Here is a 17,145-nt window from a genome sequence, read left to right as displayed (position 1 = left end):
GATTAAAACATTTTAATAATGACTAATTAATTTAAGTACATTTCTTTAATTAGATCAATAATTACCTAGTGGAATCAAATTGTGAAATATTTCGGGTATGGCTAATTACTGTTAATTGCAATTTTTTGAGGATCAGGTAATTTATTTATTTTATCAAATTATAACATTTTAAAATTTTATAAATGGATAAATTAATTATTTAACATTATTTCTGTACCTGAGATGAAATAAAGAATTTGTCTGTCTGTCTGTCTGTCTGTCTGTCTTTAATTCCTTAAATGAATCCGACAATATCTTATTGTTTGTTGTTAGAATTTTGTATTTTAGATATTCCAGTTAAGAGTAAGTAAACTATCAATCTGAAATGTTTCCTAATGGTGAAAAAAAATGTTAAAATTCATTATTTGCTCTCCTATAAAAACACATTTTATCACAACTGCATCATGCTTTGGGCAGCATGATTAATGAAATTAAATAAGCTCAATGTAAGTATAAAGTTGCTCAAATTTATACATGTATTTTTTTTTCTAGAGAAAAAGAATCTCAGACATTACAATTCCAAACCACCTGTAACCCATGGCAGCAAAGGAGAAGGACAAAGCGTACGTATGTACTCTGAGCGAAACAGTGCAAAAGAAAGCAGAGGAAGAGCTGTTTGAAACACCTGAAACTAGAAGTCAGAGTATTCAGATTCTTAGAGAAAAAATAGAAAAATGTCCAGGTAAAAATCGAAACTTCAGCAACTTATAATTTATACTGAGGGCTTATTAACCCTTACCCTGCTAAATTTCTATAATGAACTTGTACATCTTCCAATTTGGACAATACCATTAACTGTTAAAAGGGATGGTTACCAAAAAGATCCGGACTTAATAACGAACAGTGCAGATCATGATCAGAATGCACGGATGTGCAGGCTGATCATGATCTACACTGGTCGCAAAGGCAGAAGCAGTCGTGTCCAGTATGGCAAGGGTTACGGATATTTCAGTGGAGTTATCTTTAAAATCTGATTGTTCTTTCCTTGTTGCCCAACCAAGATAGAGTTGTTTTAGCATAGAAATTTGTTAAAGATACTAAGCATAGGGAGTATTATGAATAAAAACTATCATATTATATTTGTCACAAATGTGAATTCACAATTATATATTTAGCCAAAATTTATTAGAAATGCAAGTCTGTAAAATTATTGCGCAACCAAGATAGACTGGAAATAAATAAATTAGAAAAGTACATGAGGATTTAAAACTTTATTTTTGGTTCTTATTGCTGAAATACCCCAATATCTATCAAATGCAATCTTATAAATAGAAATTTTATTGAAATCAAAGAAAATACCTGGCTTTTAGTATATTTTCATTTTAAAGGGAGGTAATAACAATTATGTTTTATAATGAAAAATAATAAATTCTATTCTTCTAATGAAGAGCTTAGATTCTTTGTCATGATTCCTTTTGTTCCTTAAATAAACCTTCAGCAGAATATTTTAAAAGAATCAAATGTCATAAAGTATTACTTAAATGTGATTGATCACCTTAAATGTTTACGAGTCAGTGTAGAGGGTTTTATGCAGTATGTTGGAAAAGAGGAAACCTTAGTTTATAAGCAGAAAAATGCAGTACGTTTAATACGGAAACCTGTTTGTGCCACCTTAATTCTTGCCTCTGACCACCAACATGACAACACGATAATTATCGCATTGTCGCCTTATCCAGAAACATAATTATATACATGCGAGATTTAACAATCCTGCCAAGGTTTCTGAGTCGATAATTATCGTCTTAATTTTCACATGACTTTCTTAATTCATGTGTCAGGAAATTGAAATTCCGCTGAAGTAATGATACATAGTTGTGAGAATTAATAAAGCCTCGCATTGTCGCACTGTCGCTTGGGATAAAATTTCTGGACAATTGATCAATATAATTCTTCCCAGGTATTATGTATCAATACACCGAAACAATAATGACAGTCCCTAGCCTTTTTAACTTTGTAACAGAAATTTTCATCCATGGTGCTATTGAAAGAAATAACCCCTTATACCGGGCGACATTGCGAGGTTTTACTAATTCTCACAACTATGTATCAATATTCAAGCGGAATTCCAATTAACCGATGCGAGAATTAAGACGATAGTTATTGCCCTAAAAACTTCGCGAGGATTGTTAAATCTTGCATGAATATATGTTTTTTATGCCCCCTGCATCTACTGATGCGGGAGGCATATAGTGGTTGTCCTGTCAATTCGTTTGTCCGTTCGTCCATCCGTCCGTACGAGGTTAACCAAATGGGACTGTTTCGTCTAGCATCAATACCTCTAACTAGAATGACTTGATAACTAATGCAGATGTAACCTGTCACAATTCCTCATCTTCAGACATCACCTGACCTCAGTTTGACCTTGACCTTGAACTTGACCCCGTTTTGGACTTAGGTTGCTTTGTATCGACAAGGATGCCACCAGGGGTATCAAGCGTTTATGAACGCAGCTCCTTGTTAATTATCGTGTTGTTGTGTTATTGAGGCAATAATTAAAGTGGCACGAACAGGATTCAGTACCTTGAGTATGTTTTTAAAGCAGCATGCCTCCAGCTTTGGCTAAAAAATATCTTTCTTTCAAATTGAAGTTTGGTCATATTATGAACATTAGAATATGAAATTTTGTTTCTAAAATATTTTAAAAGTTCCAAATCAAGAAAAAAAGATAACCGCGTCTGGAATCGAACCTCGGACTACCGCGGCAATAAAGACATTTTCCCGTTGTCGTAACTAATAGCACTATAGCTGAAGTAGTGAATAATGACTTCGAAATATAGATATTTATAAGCAAGACAGTTTACTTAAAGTAAAAGCGTGACAAACACTTTTCAATCTTCATTGTAAAAAGTAGTAAAAACAGCAAATTCTCATGTGTTTCTGTATCATAAAGTTTGTCAGTAATTAAGTTTTAAAGCCTTCTTAAGAAATATAGCATTTATTTCAAGATATTTAAAAAAAAAATTTTTATTGTTGCCGAACGATTTAGAGGCATGCCGCTTTAAATAATTCAGACTTCTTTTACAGAATTACACATTCGTACAGACGATGCATATTTATTGCGATTTCTACGTGCTAAGAAGTTTGACTGTGAAAGAGCATTCCAACAAATTGTCAGACATTTTGAAGTAAAATGTGAAAAAAAGAACAAGGAATTGTTTAGTGACATGCGTCCATCTGCTGTGAAGCACGTCTTGGAGGATGGTGTCACAGGTGTATTACCACAAAGGGATAAATTTGGAAGAAGGGTTCTTGTTTTTAGACCAGGTACAGTGTTGATTGCTTCATATGACAAAATATTAAAGATTGCTTTGTCTTTATAACCAGCTGAGTACAATTTTGTTTGCTTGATATGGCAAGATATATGCTTTTCATGTAGTAGAGAATATTTTGGTTATTATCTTACATTTTTCATTTTCTGATTATATCCAATGAAACAAATATAGACAGATATTTAAAAGAGAGTATTGTATTTCTTTATTGTACCTCCGAACAACAAAGTTGTAAGAGGGGGTATACTGGTTTCAGGTTGTCTGTCTGTCTAACCGTCTGTCTGTCTGTCCTTAGACACAATCTTGTGCACACCAACTCTCCTCACCCCCGTGACACAATTTAATGAAACTTCACACAAATGATCAGTAACAACAGTAGTTATGCATTGTGCATGTTAGGTTCTTTCAGAAAAAAAGTCTGCAGAGTTATGGGACTTCGTTTTTTGTTACTATACTATACAATCATACAGTCCACATAATTATATAATCTTGTGTGCATCAAATTGCAATGTAATGTGTCAGTGCGTGTGTGTGGGGGGGGGGGGGGTACATTCGTCACTTTCAGTGATAGCGCTAGTTCTGTTTGTATACAGTGAACAGTTTGTATATGTATAAAATACCAATGACACACTGACAGCTGATTCACTACCAGTTGACTTTGGGACTAATTGACTGAAGCGATCTGTTTCCTCTCTGTAGGTAGATGGGATCCTTCTAAATATCCTGTTCCTCATGTATTCAAAACCAACTTTATGACACTATCCAAGCTTATTGAGGTAAGTTTTGCACAATATTACTAGTATACAATAGAATTACAGTTTAGTTTATACTAATTTATTTTAGGCTGGTTGTGGAGCAAATTCTGCAACTTATATAAATCACTCTCGATACCTCATTCCTGATGCAATCCATTGCCACAAGGCTATGAGAGAAGAGAAGCCAGTTTCCCTTGTAATGCTGAGCCCATAGCAAGGGAGCCACTGGTACCATTTTTTACGTCTTTGGTACAGACATCCCAACTTTTTCTGAATGCCAAGTGGGAGTTTTTGCTTTCCGAAGTGGGAGATTGAGGTGTTCAAGTGGGAGATTTTATACCGCGGTAATTATGTTCATGATAACGAAGCTTTTAACAAATCTAATGATAATATAAACTTATTTGCCCTTATAAAATCACTAGCCTTAAAAAAATTCACTTGTCTATATCTTATTATTCATGCATTTTTAATGTTTTGGAACAATAATACATGAAGCCTTCTGTGCAAAATTAAATAGTTATGGCACTTTAAGCACTGTGTCTAAATTCAAAACAACACTGAGAATTAAACCTGCACTTCTATTTCTTTTGTTGGAAAGAAGACTCCCCAGGTGAATTTTACATGACAAACAGTACAGCTGTTAGAACTGTAAAAACAAAATGTATATAGCTAAAAGAATAAAAGTTCAAGCAATAGAAAATTTACTGTTTGATTCTCATCCCTGTCAACCAGTATTTAAAACCCCTGGCTCAAATACTTTTATTGATCAAAATTCTGTTATCAAAATTGAATGTCCGGGTATTGTTACACTTTCGTAGATTTGCCTAAATCTCCAGTTAAAAGGATGTGTTTGACAAATTGTTATGATGCAAAGACAGTTTAACAGCATTTGATAGTAAGTGATATTAAAATTTACCATGACATTTCCTCTTATCAAAATAATTTAGAGAAATGTTTTTTAAAACCTAGCAGGTTGACTCGGCGACCATCTACTTTCAATTTCAAAAAGTTACAGAAAAAGGTAAAGCCAGTATAATTTCTAATCTAAATTTGATTGAATTTAATTAGATATCTAATGTCTGGATTTTAATTTCAATTGTGACACATTAATCAACACCTGGCTTTGTTAAATCGTGTAATAAACAATAATCAGCACGGGTAGAATAAGGTGCGAAAATATCTGAAAGCTGTTGTTTACAGACTCGTCAGTAGTGATACAGTATCAGATAGGCGCAAAGAAATGGATTATTTCATAATTTTTGTGTTGTTTTTTTTTTGTTGTTTATGTTGTTTTGTTGTTGGTTTTTTAATCGGGAGATTGAGACTTCTGATCGGGATGATCGGGTTTAACAACCAGAATCGGGAGAAACCCGATCGGATCGGGAGAGTTGGGATGTCTGTTGGTATGATGTGGCTGGAAGTCAAACCCACAACCTCCCACACTCGAAGCGGACGCTCTACCACTAGGCTATCAAGATGTTAAAATAACAGTTGAACCAGCCTTAGTGTCCATCTATATTAAGTAGTCACTTGCCGTAATCAGCCAGTCAGCTGACTTCCATACTAGCCCGCCCGCTTAGCTCAGTAGGTAGAGCGTTGGTTTATGGATTGCGGGGTTGTGAGATTGATCCTCAGGCGGGGTGTATGTTCTTCGTGACTATTTGATAAACGACATTGTGTCTGAAATCATTAGTCCTCCACCTCTGATTTGTGTGGGGAAGTTGGCAGTTACTTGCGGAAAACAGGTTTGTACTGGTACAGAATCCAGGAACACTGGTTAGGTTAACTGCCCGCCATTACATGACTGTAATACTGTTGAAAAACGGCGTTAAACCCAAAACAAACAAACAAACTTCCAAACTGACTTATTGTTGTATGTTCAAATTGTCCTAAGCAGCCACTTTTGCCTTAAGCAGTCAGACTATGTTGCTCCTTTGGCTGTCTGCTTAACCCTTATCATGCTGGACACGACTGAGACTGCCTATTTGACCAGTCTGATCAAGATCTGCACTGTTCGCCATTCAGTTAGTATCTGTTTGATAAGCACCCATTTGAACAGTCAATGGTACTGTCCAGATTAAAAGAGACGCAAGATCAATATAGAAATTTGGCAGGGTAGGGTCAATACCTGCTCAGGTTTGACTGTAGCTTTACTAAGGGGTTTAGGGCAGCTTTAAGGTAGATGTGCTTGTTTGAAAATAGGAACTGATGGCTTAAAGTAATGTATTTATAAAACATAGAATATAGCTTGAATCAGACCTGCAGAAAAGTGAATCAGACCACAAATAAATGGCAGCATTTGTGTTAATTGATAAAACCTGCTTCTTATGATAAAAAAAATGACCAATAAAACACATGAAACAAAATAGCTTAGGTCAATAATCAGCTTAAAAGTAGCTGATCTCTTTAATCATGGGCAAATGTCTTAAAATTAAGTATTAGGACCAATATATTTTATTTATCCAAAATAAAGGCAATATCTTAGTGTACAGTTATGTGAAGATTTATTAAAATTTACATCGTAGAATTTTTTTCTGTTTTCAAAAATGTAATCAATCTTTTTATTTTTCCGTGGCTTCCCATTATGAAAATTTGAACGAGGTATAATTTTGTTTGCAAAATTTAATCTGTTTTGTTATAGCAACTGAATGTTCTCTATTTTGAAAAATGGTGGTTTACTCAAATCACAGATGCTTGAAGCTGTATCAGTAGATATGCATTATCATATCCCACCCACTTAATATACTAGTAATAGAATATTTTAGTAAAAGATGCACATAGTTTATCTAAAACTTGTGATATTATGAAATACGTCTGAAATGCTTCTATTTGCATGCCCCTTTAACTTAGAAATTAGAATGTGACCTCCAATAGCTTACATACTGTCAGTTGTATATATTTAACAGCTTGATTGCTGTCAGTCATAAACACCTAACACCTTACTTGCTGTCAGTCATATACACCTAACACCTTACTTGCTGTCAGTCATATACACCTAACACCTTGCTTGCTGTCAGTCATATGCATCTAACACCTTACTTGCTGTTGGCCATATACACCTAACACCTTACTTGCTGTCAGTCATATACATCTAACACCTTACTTGCTGTCTGTCATATGCATCTGACACCTTAATTGCTGTCTGCCATATACATCTAACACCTTACTTGCTGTCAGTCATATACATCTAACACCTTATTTGCTGCCAGTCATAAACATCTAACACCTTATTTGCTGTCAGTCATGAACATCTAACACTTTTTTCTTGCCGTCAGTCATAAACACCTAACACCTTTCTTGCTGTCAGTCATATACATCTAACACCTTATTTGCTGTCAGTCATGGACATCTAACACTTTTTTCTTGCCATCAGTCATAAACATCTAACACCTTACTTGCTGTCAGTCGTATACAGCATGAGTTGAATCCTTCATGTGAGGAAGCCATCCAGCTGGCTTATGGAAGGTTGGTGATTCTACCCAGGTGCCAGCTCATGATGAAATAATGCACGGAGGAGCACCTTGGGTCATCCTCCACCATCAAAGCTGGAAAGTCGCCATATGACCTATGATTGTGTCAATGCGACATTAAACCCAGAATAAATAGATAAATGATTAAAGATGTCCAGTGCACATCTTTCACTAAAATAGTTTATTTTTAGATAGCTCTACTAACTTTAAATGTACTAAATGGTTGTGAAAAATTTTTAACTTTTTAGATACTAACGTTAAATGTACTAAATGGTTGTGAAATTTTTTTAACTTTTTAGATACTAACGTTAAATGTACAAAGTGGTCGTCTAAAATAAATTTAACTTGACTTTAAATATATAAACTAACTGTTTGTGAGAGCTGCATTCACAATTAAATGTCATATATAACAGTCATTTGTAATAAAACTTCCAGTCTTTTTAGCTGTGGTACAACTTTAAACTTTGTTTTACATATTCTATTTTAAACCCATCATATGGTACTGTTTATACAAGTACACGCAAACATGTTACCGGTAATTTTGTTTGTGCATGAATACTATGAGGTAGTTGTTCATATTTTCAAATATTAATTAAGGTCTGATATATCTTTAAGGTTTGAATTTGTATTAATTGTACAAAATGTTTTACAATTTTCTGTCTTGCTGTACACTTTTATGTATAGTTAGATTACTTCTATCTTTATGTCGCCTGCTTAACTCAGTAGGGAGAGTGCAGATCTACGGATCGCTAGGTCCTAAATTTCATACCCGGCCAAGGCGTATGTTCTTTAAGACAACTGTTAAAGAACATTGTGTCTGAAACCATTTGTCCTCCATCTGATTCATGTGAGGTAGTTGGCAGTTACTTACTGAGGATATGCTAGTAGTGGTACAGAATCCAGGAACACTGGTAAGCTTCTGGTTAAATGCCCATCATTACAATACTGTTGTAAAAAGGCCCTTAAACTAGATACAAACAAATTCACTTAATGTTTTGCAAGCAGTAGAATTTCATATTTGTATGTTAATATATTGTTATACACAATCTGTAAAAATATACTCTATTTGAGCTAGGATGAAGAAACGCAGGTGTCTGGAATTATCATGTTGGCAGATTTAAAGGGTGTAGGGTTTGGACACGCAACTCAGATGACACCCTTCTTTGCCAAACGTATTGTAAGCCTTCTACAGGTATTTGAAAATGTTTTATATCTCGTGTCTTGTTACAACACGTTTTTTTATTTTAAAACTGTGACATACTGTGCAATCTTGATAATATACCATGGTGTATTTAAGTTGTTCATAATAATTTGGTGACTTATATTGGCTTAAGGATATTTTAGAGTTTTTAACTCGACTATACGAAGTATATGGAGAGCTATCCTACTCCCCCTGGCATTGATGTCCTTCCATGTCCACACCATGGTTAAAGATTAATGCACTGTCTCTCTTTTCTCTTTATCTCTGTAATTACTTGATAGATCTGCTGTAAACTCGAAATAATTATTCCTTATCATCACCCACATCATATGGCACAAGGATCATAACTCTTGTGACAATATTATGAATTATCCCCCTTTTTACTTAGAATTTCAGCTTAAAGTTTTTCTCTCTATCTCATTTATTAATAAATGGATTTGATTTAAACTTAGAATAGTTGTTCCACATCATCACTCACATCATATGACACAAGGTCCATAACTCGGGTACTAAGTTTTTATTAATTTTGCCCCTTGTTTACTTAGAATTTTAGGTTAATTTTGATGCATTTTTAGCTCACCTGAGGACAAAGTGCTCAAGGTGAGCTTTTGTGATCGCACTGTTTTCTTTGTCCGTCATCGTCCGTCCGTCCGTCCGTCCGTCGTCATCAACAATTTGACTGTTGACAGGCTAGAGGTCACAATTTTGGCCCAATCGTAATGAAACTTGGTCAGAATGTTACCCTCAATAAAATCTTGGATGATTTCGATATTGGGTCATCTGGGATCAAAAACTAGGTCACAAGGTCAAATCAAAGGAAAAGCTTGCTAACACTCCAGAGGTCACAGATTTGGCTCAATCTTAATGAAACTTGGTCAGAATGTTACCCTTAATAAAATCTTGGACAAGTTCTATATTGGGTCATCTGGGGTCAAAAACAAGGTCACCAGGTCAAATCAAAGGAAAAGCTTGTTAACACTCTAGAGGTCACAAATTTGGCCCAATCTTAATGAAACTTGGTCAGAATGTTACCCTCAATAAAGTCTTGGATGAGTTTGATATTGGGTCATCTGGGGTAAAAACTAGGTCACCAGGTCAAACCAAAGAAAAGCTTGTTAACACCCTACAGGTCACAATTTTGGCCCAATCTTAATGAAACTTGATCAGAATGTTACCCTTAATAAAATCTTGGACGAGTTTGATATCGGTCATCTGGGGTCAAAAACTAGGTCACCAGGTCAAATCAAAGGAAAAGCTTGTTGACACTCTAGAGGTCACAATTTTGGCCCAATCTTGATGAAACTTGGTCAGAATGTTACCCTTAATAGAATCTTGAACGAGTTTGATATTGGGTCATCTTGGGTCAAAAACTAGGTCACCAGGTCAAATCAAAGGAAAAGCTTGTTAACACTCTAGAGGTCACAATTTTGGTCCTTTTTTTATGAAACTTGGTCAGAATGTTACCCTCAATAAAATCTTGGACAAGTTTGATATTGGGTCATCTGGGGTCAAAAACTAGGTCATTAGGTCAAATCAAAGGAAAAGCTTGTGAATACTCTAGAGGTCACAATTTTGGCCCAGTCTTGATGAAACTTGGTCAGAATGTTACCCTCAACCCTCAATAAAATCTAGTCCACCCGCTTAGCTCAGTAGGTAAGAGCGTTGGTCTATGGATCGCGGGGTCTGGAGTTCGATCCTCGGGCGGGGCGTATGTTTTCCGTGACTATTTGATAAACAACATTGTGTCTGAAATCATTAGCCTTCCACCTCTGATTCATGTGGGGAAGTTGGCAGTTACTTGCGGAGAATAGGTTTGTACAGGTACAGGATCCAGGAAAGCTGGTTAGGTTAACTGCCTGCCGTTGTTAACACTGTAGAGGCCACATTTATGACTGTATCTTCATGAAACTAGGCCAGAATTTTTATCTTGATGATTATAAGGTTCAGTTTGAATCTGGGTCATGTAGGGTCAAAAACTAGGTCACCAGTTTGAATCAAAGGAAAAGCTAGTTAACACTGTAGAGGCCACATTTATGGTCATATCTTAATGAAACTTGGTAAGAATGTTAATCTTGATAATCTATAGGTCACATTCAAATCTGGGTCAGGTGGGGTCAAAAACTAGGTCGCTAGGTCAAATCAAAGGAAAAGCTTGTTAACACTCTAGAGGCCACATCTATGACTATACTTTCATGTAACTTAGTCTAAATGTTAATCTTGATGATCTTTAGGTCAAGTTCAAAATCTGGGTCATGTGGTGTCAAAACAAGGTCACCTGGTCAAATCAAAGGAAAACCTAGTTAACACTTCAGAGGCCACATTTATGACTGTATCTTCATGAAACTTAATCAGAATGTTAATCTTGATGATCTTTAGGTTAAAGTCGAATCTGGGTCATGTGGGGTCAAAAAGTAGGTCACCAGGTCAAATCAAAGGAAAAGCTAGGTAACACTTTAGAGGTCAAATTTATGACCATATCTTAATGAAACTTGGTCAGAATGTTAATCTTGATGATCTTTAGGTCAATAGGTCAGGTGAGTGATACAGGGCCTTCATGGCCCTCTTGTTATATCTTCATCCACATTGGAATCATTAAACACTTCAGTGACAGCTGCAGCTTCCTCGGATGTGCCCAGTTTAACCATCCATCATCGAAAATAGTTGAGCATGCTGTCTCCTGTGAAAGCTTTTGTTTATCAATAAAACCATTTCTGAAAAATATAATTTGTGACATGGGCAATTTTTGCATTAGAATACAGATATGATTCTATTTTAAGCTTTGTCAGTTATTCATACTATACATTTCAGGACACATTTCCAATGAGATTAAAAGGGGTACACTATGTTAATGAACCTACAGTATTTGATATAGTATTTGCAGTTGCACGCCAGTTTATGCGGAAAAAGCTTCTTGAAAGGGTAAGGAAATATTATGCGTAGCCCATAGATAGCAAATTTTGTACATTATTATAATTGTAGGTACTTCTTACGAGTAAGAATTTTATTTGGCTAGAAAGGCAAAATGTGACAGTATGTCTATTCATTCCATTTTTCTTTGGTGTAAAACATTCTCATGTTCCTTAAAGAACAATATTTAGAGAGAACAAAATGGTGGTAACCATTGCTAGCTATTCCATCCACCCATCTGTCTGTCCCAATACATTTAATACAGTAACACCATTGAAAGGAATTTAATTCTACTGATGATGACTTTCTTTGAGAGAAAGTGTTGATAGCATTTCAGCATAACATATATATCTTGAACCTTGAATATTTTTATATTTATCTTCAGTTTTGCACTTTAATTTTTATATTCTGCACATCTATATTTTATAAAGCAAGGTTTATATAACTATACAATGAACAAACTATACAGAACAAGAACCATAGCTCTTTCCTAATTTTTATGTCCCCGAAGGTGGGCATTCAAAGCATATTAAAATCCCACTGTCCTTGCATCCGTCTGTTTTTGCATCCGAATTCTCCGTCTGTTTGTGCATCCGAGTTCTTGTCCCGGCTGTAACTCTGCCATCCATAAAGAGATTTTGAAGTAACTTGGCGTAAATGTTCACCATTATAAGATGAGTTGTCATGCGCAAGACTAGGATCCCTAGCTCCAAGGTCACACTTGAGGTCAAATGTTAACAGGGTCTGTTTTGTGTCTGGTTCATAACTCTGCCATCCATAAAGGGATTTTAAAATAACCTGGCATAAATGTTTACCATAATGCAACTATGTTTTATGCGCAAGACCCAGACCCCTAGCTCCAAGGTCAAGGTCACACTTACAAGTCAAAGGTTAACTTGGTCTGTTTCGTGTCTGGTTCATAACTGTAATTCATCAAGGGATTTTGAAATTACTTGGCACAAATGTTCCCCAAAATAAGACCAGACCCCTAACACTAAGGTTATGTCACACTTAGAGGTCTGGTCCATAATTCTACATTGAATTTCATCAAGGGATTTTAAAATTACTTGGCAGAAATGTTCCCTATAATGAGATGACGTGTCATGCACAATACCCAGACCTCTAGCTTCAAGGTCAACGTCACAGAAGTCAAAGGCTAACATATTCTGTTTCTTGTAACGTCCATAACTCTGCCATTTATAAAGGGATTTTAAAATTACTTTGCACAAATGATCCCCATAATGAGTTAGTTTATCATTGCACAGACATCTGTAGCATTCTTGGACACACTTTGGGGGCATTTTTCGCTATTAGTGACAGCTTGATTCAGAATTATATCTTTTTTAGCTCGACTATTCGAAGAATAAGTAGAGCTATCCTACTCACCACGGCGTTGGTGTCGGCTTCACACCTTGGTTAAGTTTTTCGTACCAGTCCACTTTTTGACAAAGTCGTTTGAGATAAAGCTTCGAAACTTTCAACACTTATTTACCATCACCATGGCCAGTTATAGGCAAGAGCACATAACTCTATCAAGGATTTTGGTTGAATTATGGCCCCTTTTGACTTCATCATGGTTAAGTTTTTCGTACCAGTTCATATTTTGGCAAAGTCTTTTGAGATAAAGCTTTGAAACTTTCAACACTTGTTTAGCATACCGTGTCTGGTTATAGGCAAGAGTACATAACTCCATCAAGAATTTTGGCTGAATTATTGCCCTTTTTGACTTAAATATCTTGGTTGAGTTTTTCATACCAGTTCATATTTTGGCAAAGTCTTTTGAGATAAAGCTTTGAAACTTTCAACACTTCTTTACTATCACCATGACCAGTTATAGGCAAATGTACGTAACTCCATCAAGGATTTTGGCTGAATTATGGCCCCTTTCTACTTAGAAATCTTGTATTAAAATAAGTTTTTCGTAGCAGTTCATATTTTGTGTAAAGTGTTTAACATATGGCTTTGAAACTTTTATCACTTATTCAGTATTATAGTCTATATCTGTAGGAAAGAGTACATAACTCTATCATATATTTTGGCTGAATAACAGCCCTTTTTGGACTTGGAAATTTGTTCTGTTTTCATACAAGTCTATGTTTTGTCAAAACTATTTGACATATAGCTTTTAAACTTTGAACACCTGTTTATCATTATGATATTCCATCTGTAGGCAAGTGACATAACTCTGACAACTATTTTGGCTGAATTGTGGCCCTTTTTGGACTTTGAAATTGGTTCACACATTGCCATTTAGTGCAAGACTTATCGAAATCCACAAATACTGGAACATTGTCTAATCTATTTTTTTCTTTTGTCTGAATATCTATGTTAATATTTTGACCCCGTTATTCAATCAATTCTTCGAATAGTCGAGCGCGCTGTCATCAGACAGCTCTTGTTTAGCTCACCTGAGCACCTTGCTCACCTTGTGAGCTATTGTGATCACACTATGTCTGCGGTCCTTCATCGTGTGTTGTCTGTCAACAGCAATTGGACAGTTATTATTACATTATTACAAAAGCTGTTTCTGTTTGAGATCATGAAAATCTCTTTGACCTATAGTTCTCAAACTTGATAAGAACAAAATATACGAGGTATTGTCATTTGATCATCGCATTTTGAAAGAATTATGGCCTTTTTTTTACTTGGAAATTCTGAACTATAACCCTTTTCTTACATACTGACCAGCTGTGCTCTTGTTTGTTTTTATCATTATACATAGATGAACTACCAAGTATATTGTCAGGATATGTGTATGCTACCCTATACCCCAGTAAAAATACTCAAGTAAATGCATCCCACATCCTATTGCCAAAAAGGAGATAGTTTTCATATTATTAATACATTCATATGCTACTGTGAACTCCAGTATAAACACCCATCTGCTAACAGTCACATCTTGCCCACTCACGGTAACCAAAATTCAAAAATATTTTTACTAAAAAGAAAATTGCAGTTGATTCCTAAATGAATGCCCCTTTGCAAAATCTAGGTTCTTGAATAACTAAAAGTATCAATTAGGCAAGGTTCAAAAATAATACCTTGGATGGTTCTTTTCCAAATTTGTTTATATGAGGATACTTGGCGATTTTTAGGGGCTTTTAGACCTAAATAGGAGATGCCTGTACACCAATTTTTCTAACGAACATCTTGATCGATATTTATCAAACTTGGTCTGTAGTGTTATTATAAGGTTCTGTGCCAAATTGTGCATGTAATGAATCTTTACCCCTTTTAGGGACCACTTGAGCTAAAATCAGAAAATAAAAACTTTCAACAAATTCTCATGAATTGCATGATAGACTTCTATCAGACTTGCTCTGTAGCATTATTTTAAAATCCTCTCCATAATTTGTTGTATGGGCCGTTAGAGCTAAAACTAGACAAAAAACCTTTAAACAGCTCCTCGTGATCCACTTGATGGAGCTTCATCAGGCTTGACCTGTAGCATAATTAAAAGGTCCTCTCCTTTTTCCTTTTCCCCTTAGGGAGTTACTGTAACTGAAAAAATTTAAATAAAACTAACATTTAAACCACTTCATCTCATGAACTGCTGGATGTGTCTCCATCAGACTTTGATTTGCACAAATAGGCCACGTGGTCCTGTTTTAGGGCAACTAGAAAAAAAGAAAACCTGGCTTTATAACACTTGCATTTCACAAGATTGCAAGCTTTAATTCTGAACCTCGAAATCACTGTTTCGCTTGATCCTGCACCTAAATAATACTGCCTTTGTTTACTTATTTTTGAACTGTGAAACTCGGGTAAGCGATTCAGAGCCACCATGTCCTTTTGTTATTTACGTTAGAAAAGTATTAAATTTTGTTAAATTCAGGTGTTTATAAAATCTTCTTATTTCTCAGGTACATGTTCATGGGAAAAATATGAATGAACTGGCAGAGTTTATAGATTTAGAACACTTGCCTGTGGAATATGGAGGAAATGCACCGCCATTCTCAAACGAGGTTAGTGTCATTTTTTTCATTTTTAGCTCACCTGTCACAAAGTGACAAGAAGAGCTTTTGTGATCGCGCGGCGTCCGTCGTCCGTCGTCCCACCGTGCGTGCGTGCGTGCGTCCGTAAACTTTTGCTTGTGACCACTCTAGAGGTCACATTTTTCATGGGTTTCTTTATGAAAGTTGGTCAGAATGTTCACCTTGATGATATCTAGGTCAAGTTCGAAACTGGGTCACGTGCCATCAAAAACTAGGTCAGTAGGTCTAAAAATAGAAAAACCTTGTGACCTCTCTAGAGGCCATATATTTCACAAGATCTTCATGAAAATTGGTCAGAATGTTCATCTTGATGATATCTAGGTCAAGTTCGAAACTGGGTCACGTGGGGTCAAAAACTAGGTCAGTAGGTCTAAAAATAGAAAAACCTTGTGACCTCTCTAGAGGCCATATTTTTCATGAGATCTTCATGAATATTAATCAGAATGTTCACCTTGATGATATCTAGGTCAGGTTTGAAACTGGGTCACGTGGGGTCAAAAACTAGGTCATTAGGTCTAAAAATAGAAAAACCTTGTGACCTCTCAAGAGGCCATATTTCTCAATGGATCTTCATGAAAATTGGTCAGAATGTTCAGCTTGATGATATCTAGGTCAAGTTCGAAACTGGGTCACGTGGGGGTAAAAACTAGGTCAGTAGATATAAAAATAGAAAAACCTTGTGACCTCTCTAGAGGCCATATTTTTCATGAGATCTTCATGAATGTTGGTCAGAATGTTCATCTTGATGATATCTAGGTCAAATTTGATACTGGGTCATGTGGGATCAAAAACTAGGTCAGTAGGTCTAAAAATAGAAAAACCTTGTGACCTCTCTAGAGGCCATATTTCTAAATGGATCTTCATGAAAATTGGTCAGAATGTTCACCTTGATGATATCTAGGTCAAGTTCGAAACTGGATCACGTGCGGTCAAAAACTAGGTCAGTAGGTCTAAAAATAGAAAAACCTTGTGACCTCTCTAGAGGCCATATTTTTCAATGGATCTTCATGAAAATTGTTCAGAATGTTTACCTTGATGATATCTAGATCAGATTGGAAACTTGGTCACGTGGGGTTAAAAACTAGGTCAGTAGATCTAAAGATAGAAAAACCTTGTGACCTCTCTAGAGGCCATATTTTTCATGAGATCTTCATGAATATTGGTCAGAATGTTCACCTTGATGATATCTAGGTCAGGTTCGAAACTGGGTCACGTGGGGTCAAAAACTAGGTCAGTAGGTCTAAAAATAGAAAAACCTTGTGACCTCTCTAGAGGCCATATTTCTCAATGGATCTTCATGAAAATTGGTGAGAATGTTCAGCTTGATGATATCTAGGTCAGGTTCGTAACTGGGTCATGTGCGGTCAAAAACTAGGTCAGTAGGTCGAAAAATAGAAAAACCTTGTAACCTCTCTAGAGGCCATATTTTTCACGAGATCTTCATGAAAATTGGTGAGAATGTTCACCTTGATGATATCTAGGTCAAATTTAAAAGTGGGTCACGTGCCT

At 35.8% G+C, this 17,145-nt stretch overlaps 1 protein-coding gene across 5 annotated transcripts in view; it reads left to right on the top strand.

Moving 5' to 3' along the window:
• LOC123531416 (alpha-tocopherol transfer protein-like) overlaps positions 1-17,145 on the top strand; it is a 37,025-nt gene that overhangs the window by 13,829 nt on the left and 6,051 nt on the right. For all 5 annotated transcript variants that reach the window (XM_045312354.2, XM_045312350.2, XM_045312352.2 and 2 more), the window contains exons 2-7: positions 532-721; positions 3,064-3,303; positions 4,008-4,084; positions 8,609-8,725; positions 11,543-11,653; positions 15,505-15,606. In XM_045312354.2, coding sequence (XP_045168289.2) covers positions 577-721; positions 3,064-3,303; positions 4,008-4,084; positions 8,609-8,725; positions 11,543-11,653; positions 15,505-15,606 — 792 coding nt within the window. In that variant the 5' untranslated portion in view covers positions 532-576. The remainder of the gene's footprint in view (positions 1-531; positions 722-3,063; positions 3,304-4,007; positions 4,085-8,608; positions 8,726-11,542; positions 11,654-15,504; positions 15,607-17,145) is intronic.

This window comes from Mercenaria mercenaria, chromosome 11, assembly GCF_021730395.1.
Source record: "Mercenaria mercenaria strain notata chromosome 11, MADL_Memer_1, whole genome shotgun sequence".
In the NCBI taxonomy this organism is placed as follows: domain Eukaryota; kingdom Metazoa; phylum Mollusca; class Bivalvia; order Venerida; family Veneridae; genus Mercenaria; species Mercenaria mercenaria.
The sequence above is the reverse complement of the archived record's forward strand: the minus strand, read 5'-3'. Positions and strand labels throughout refer to the sequence as shown.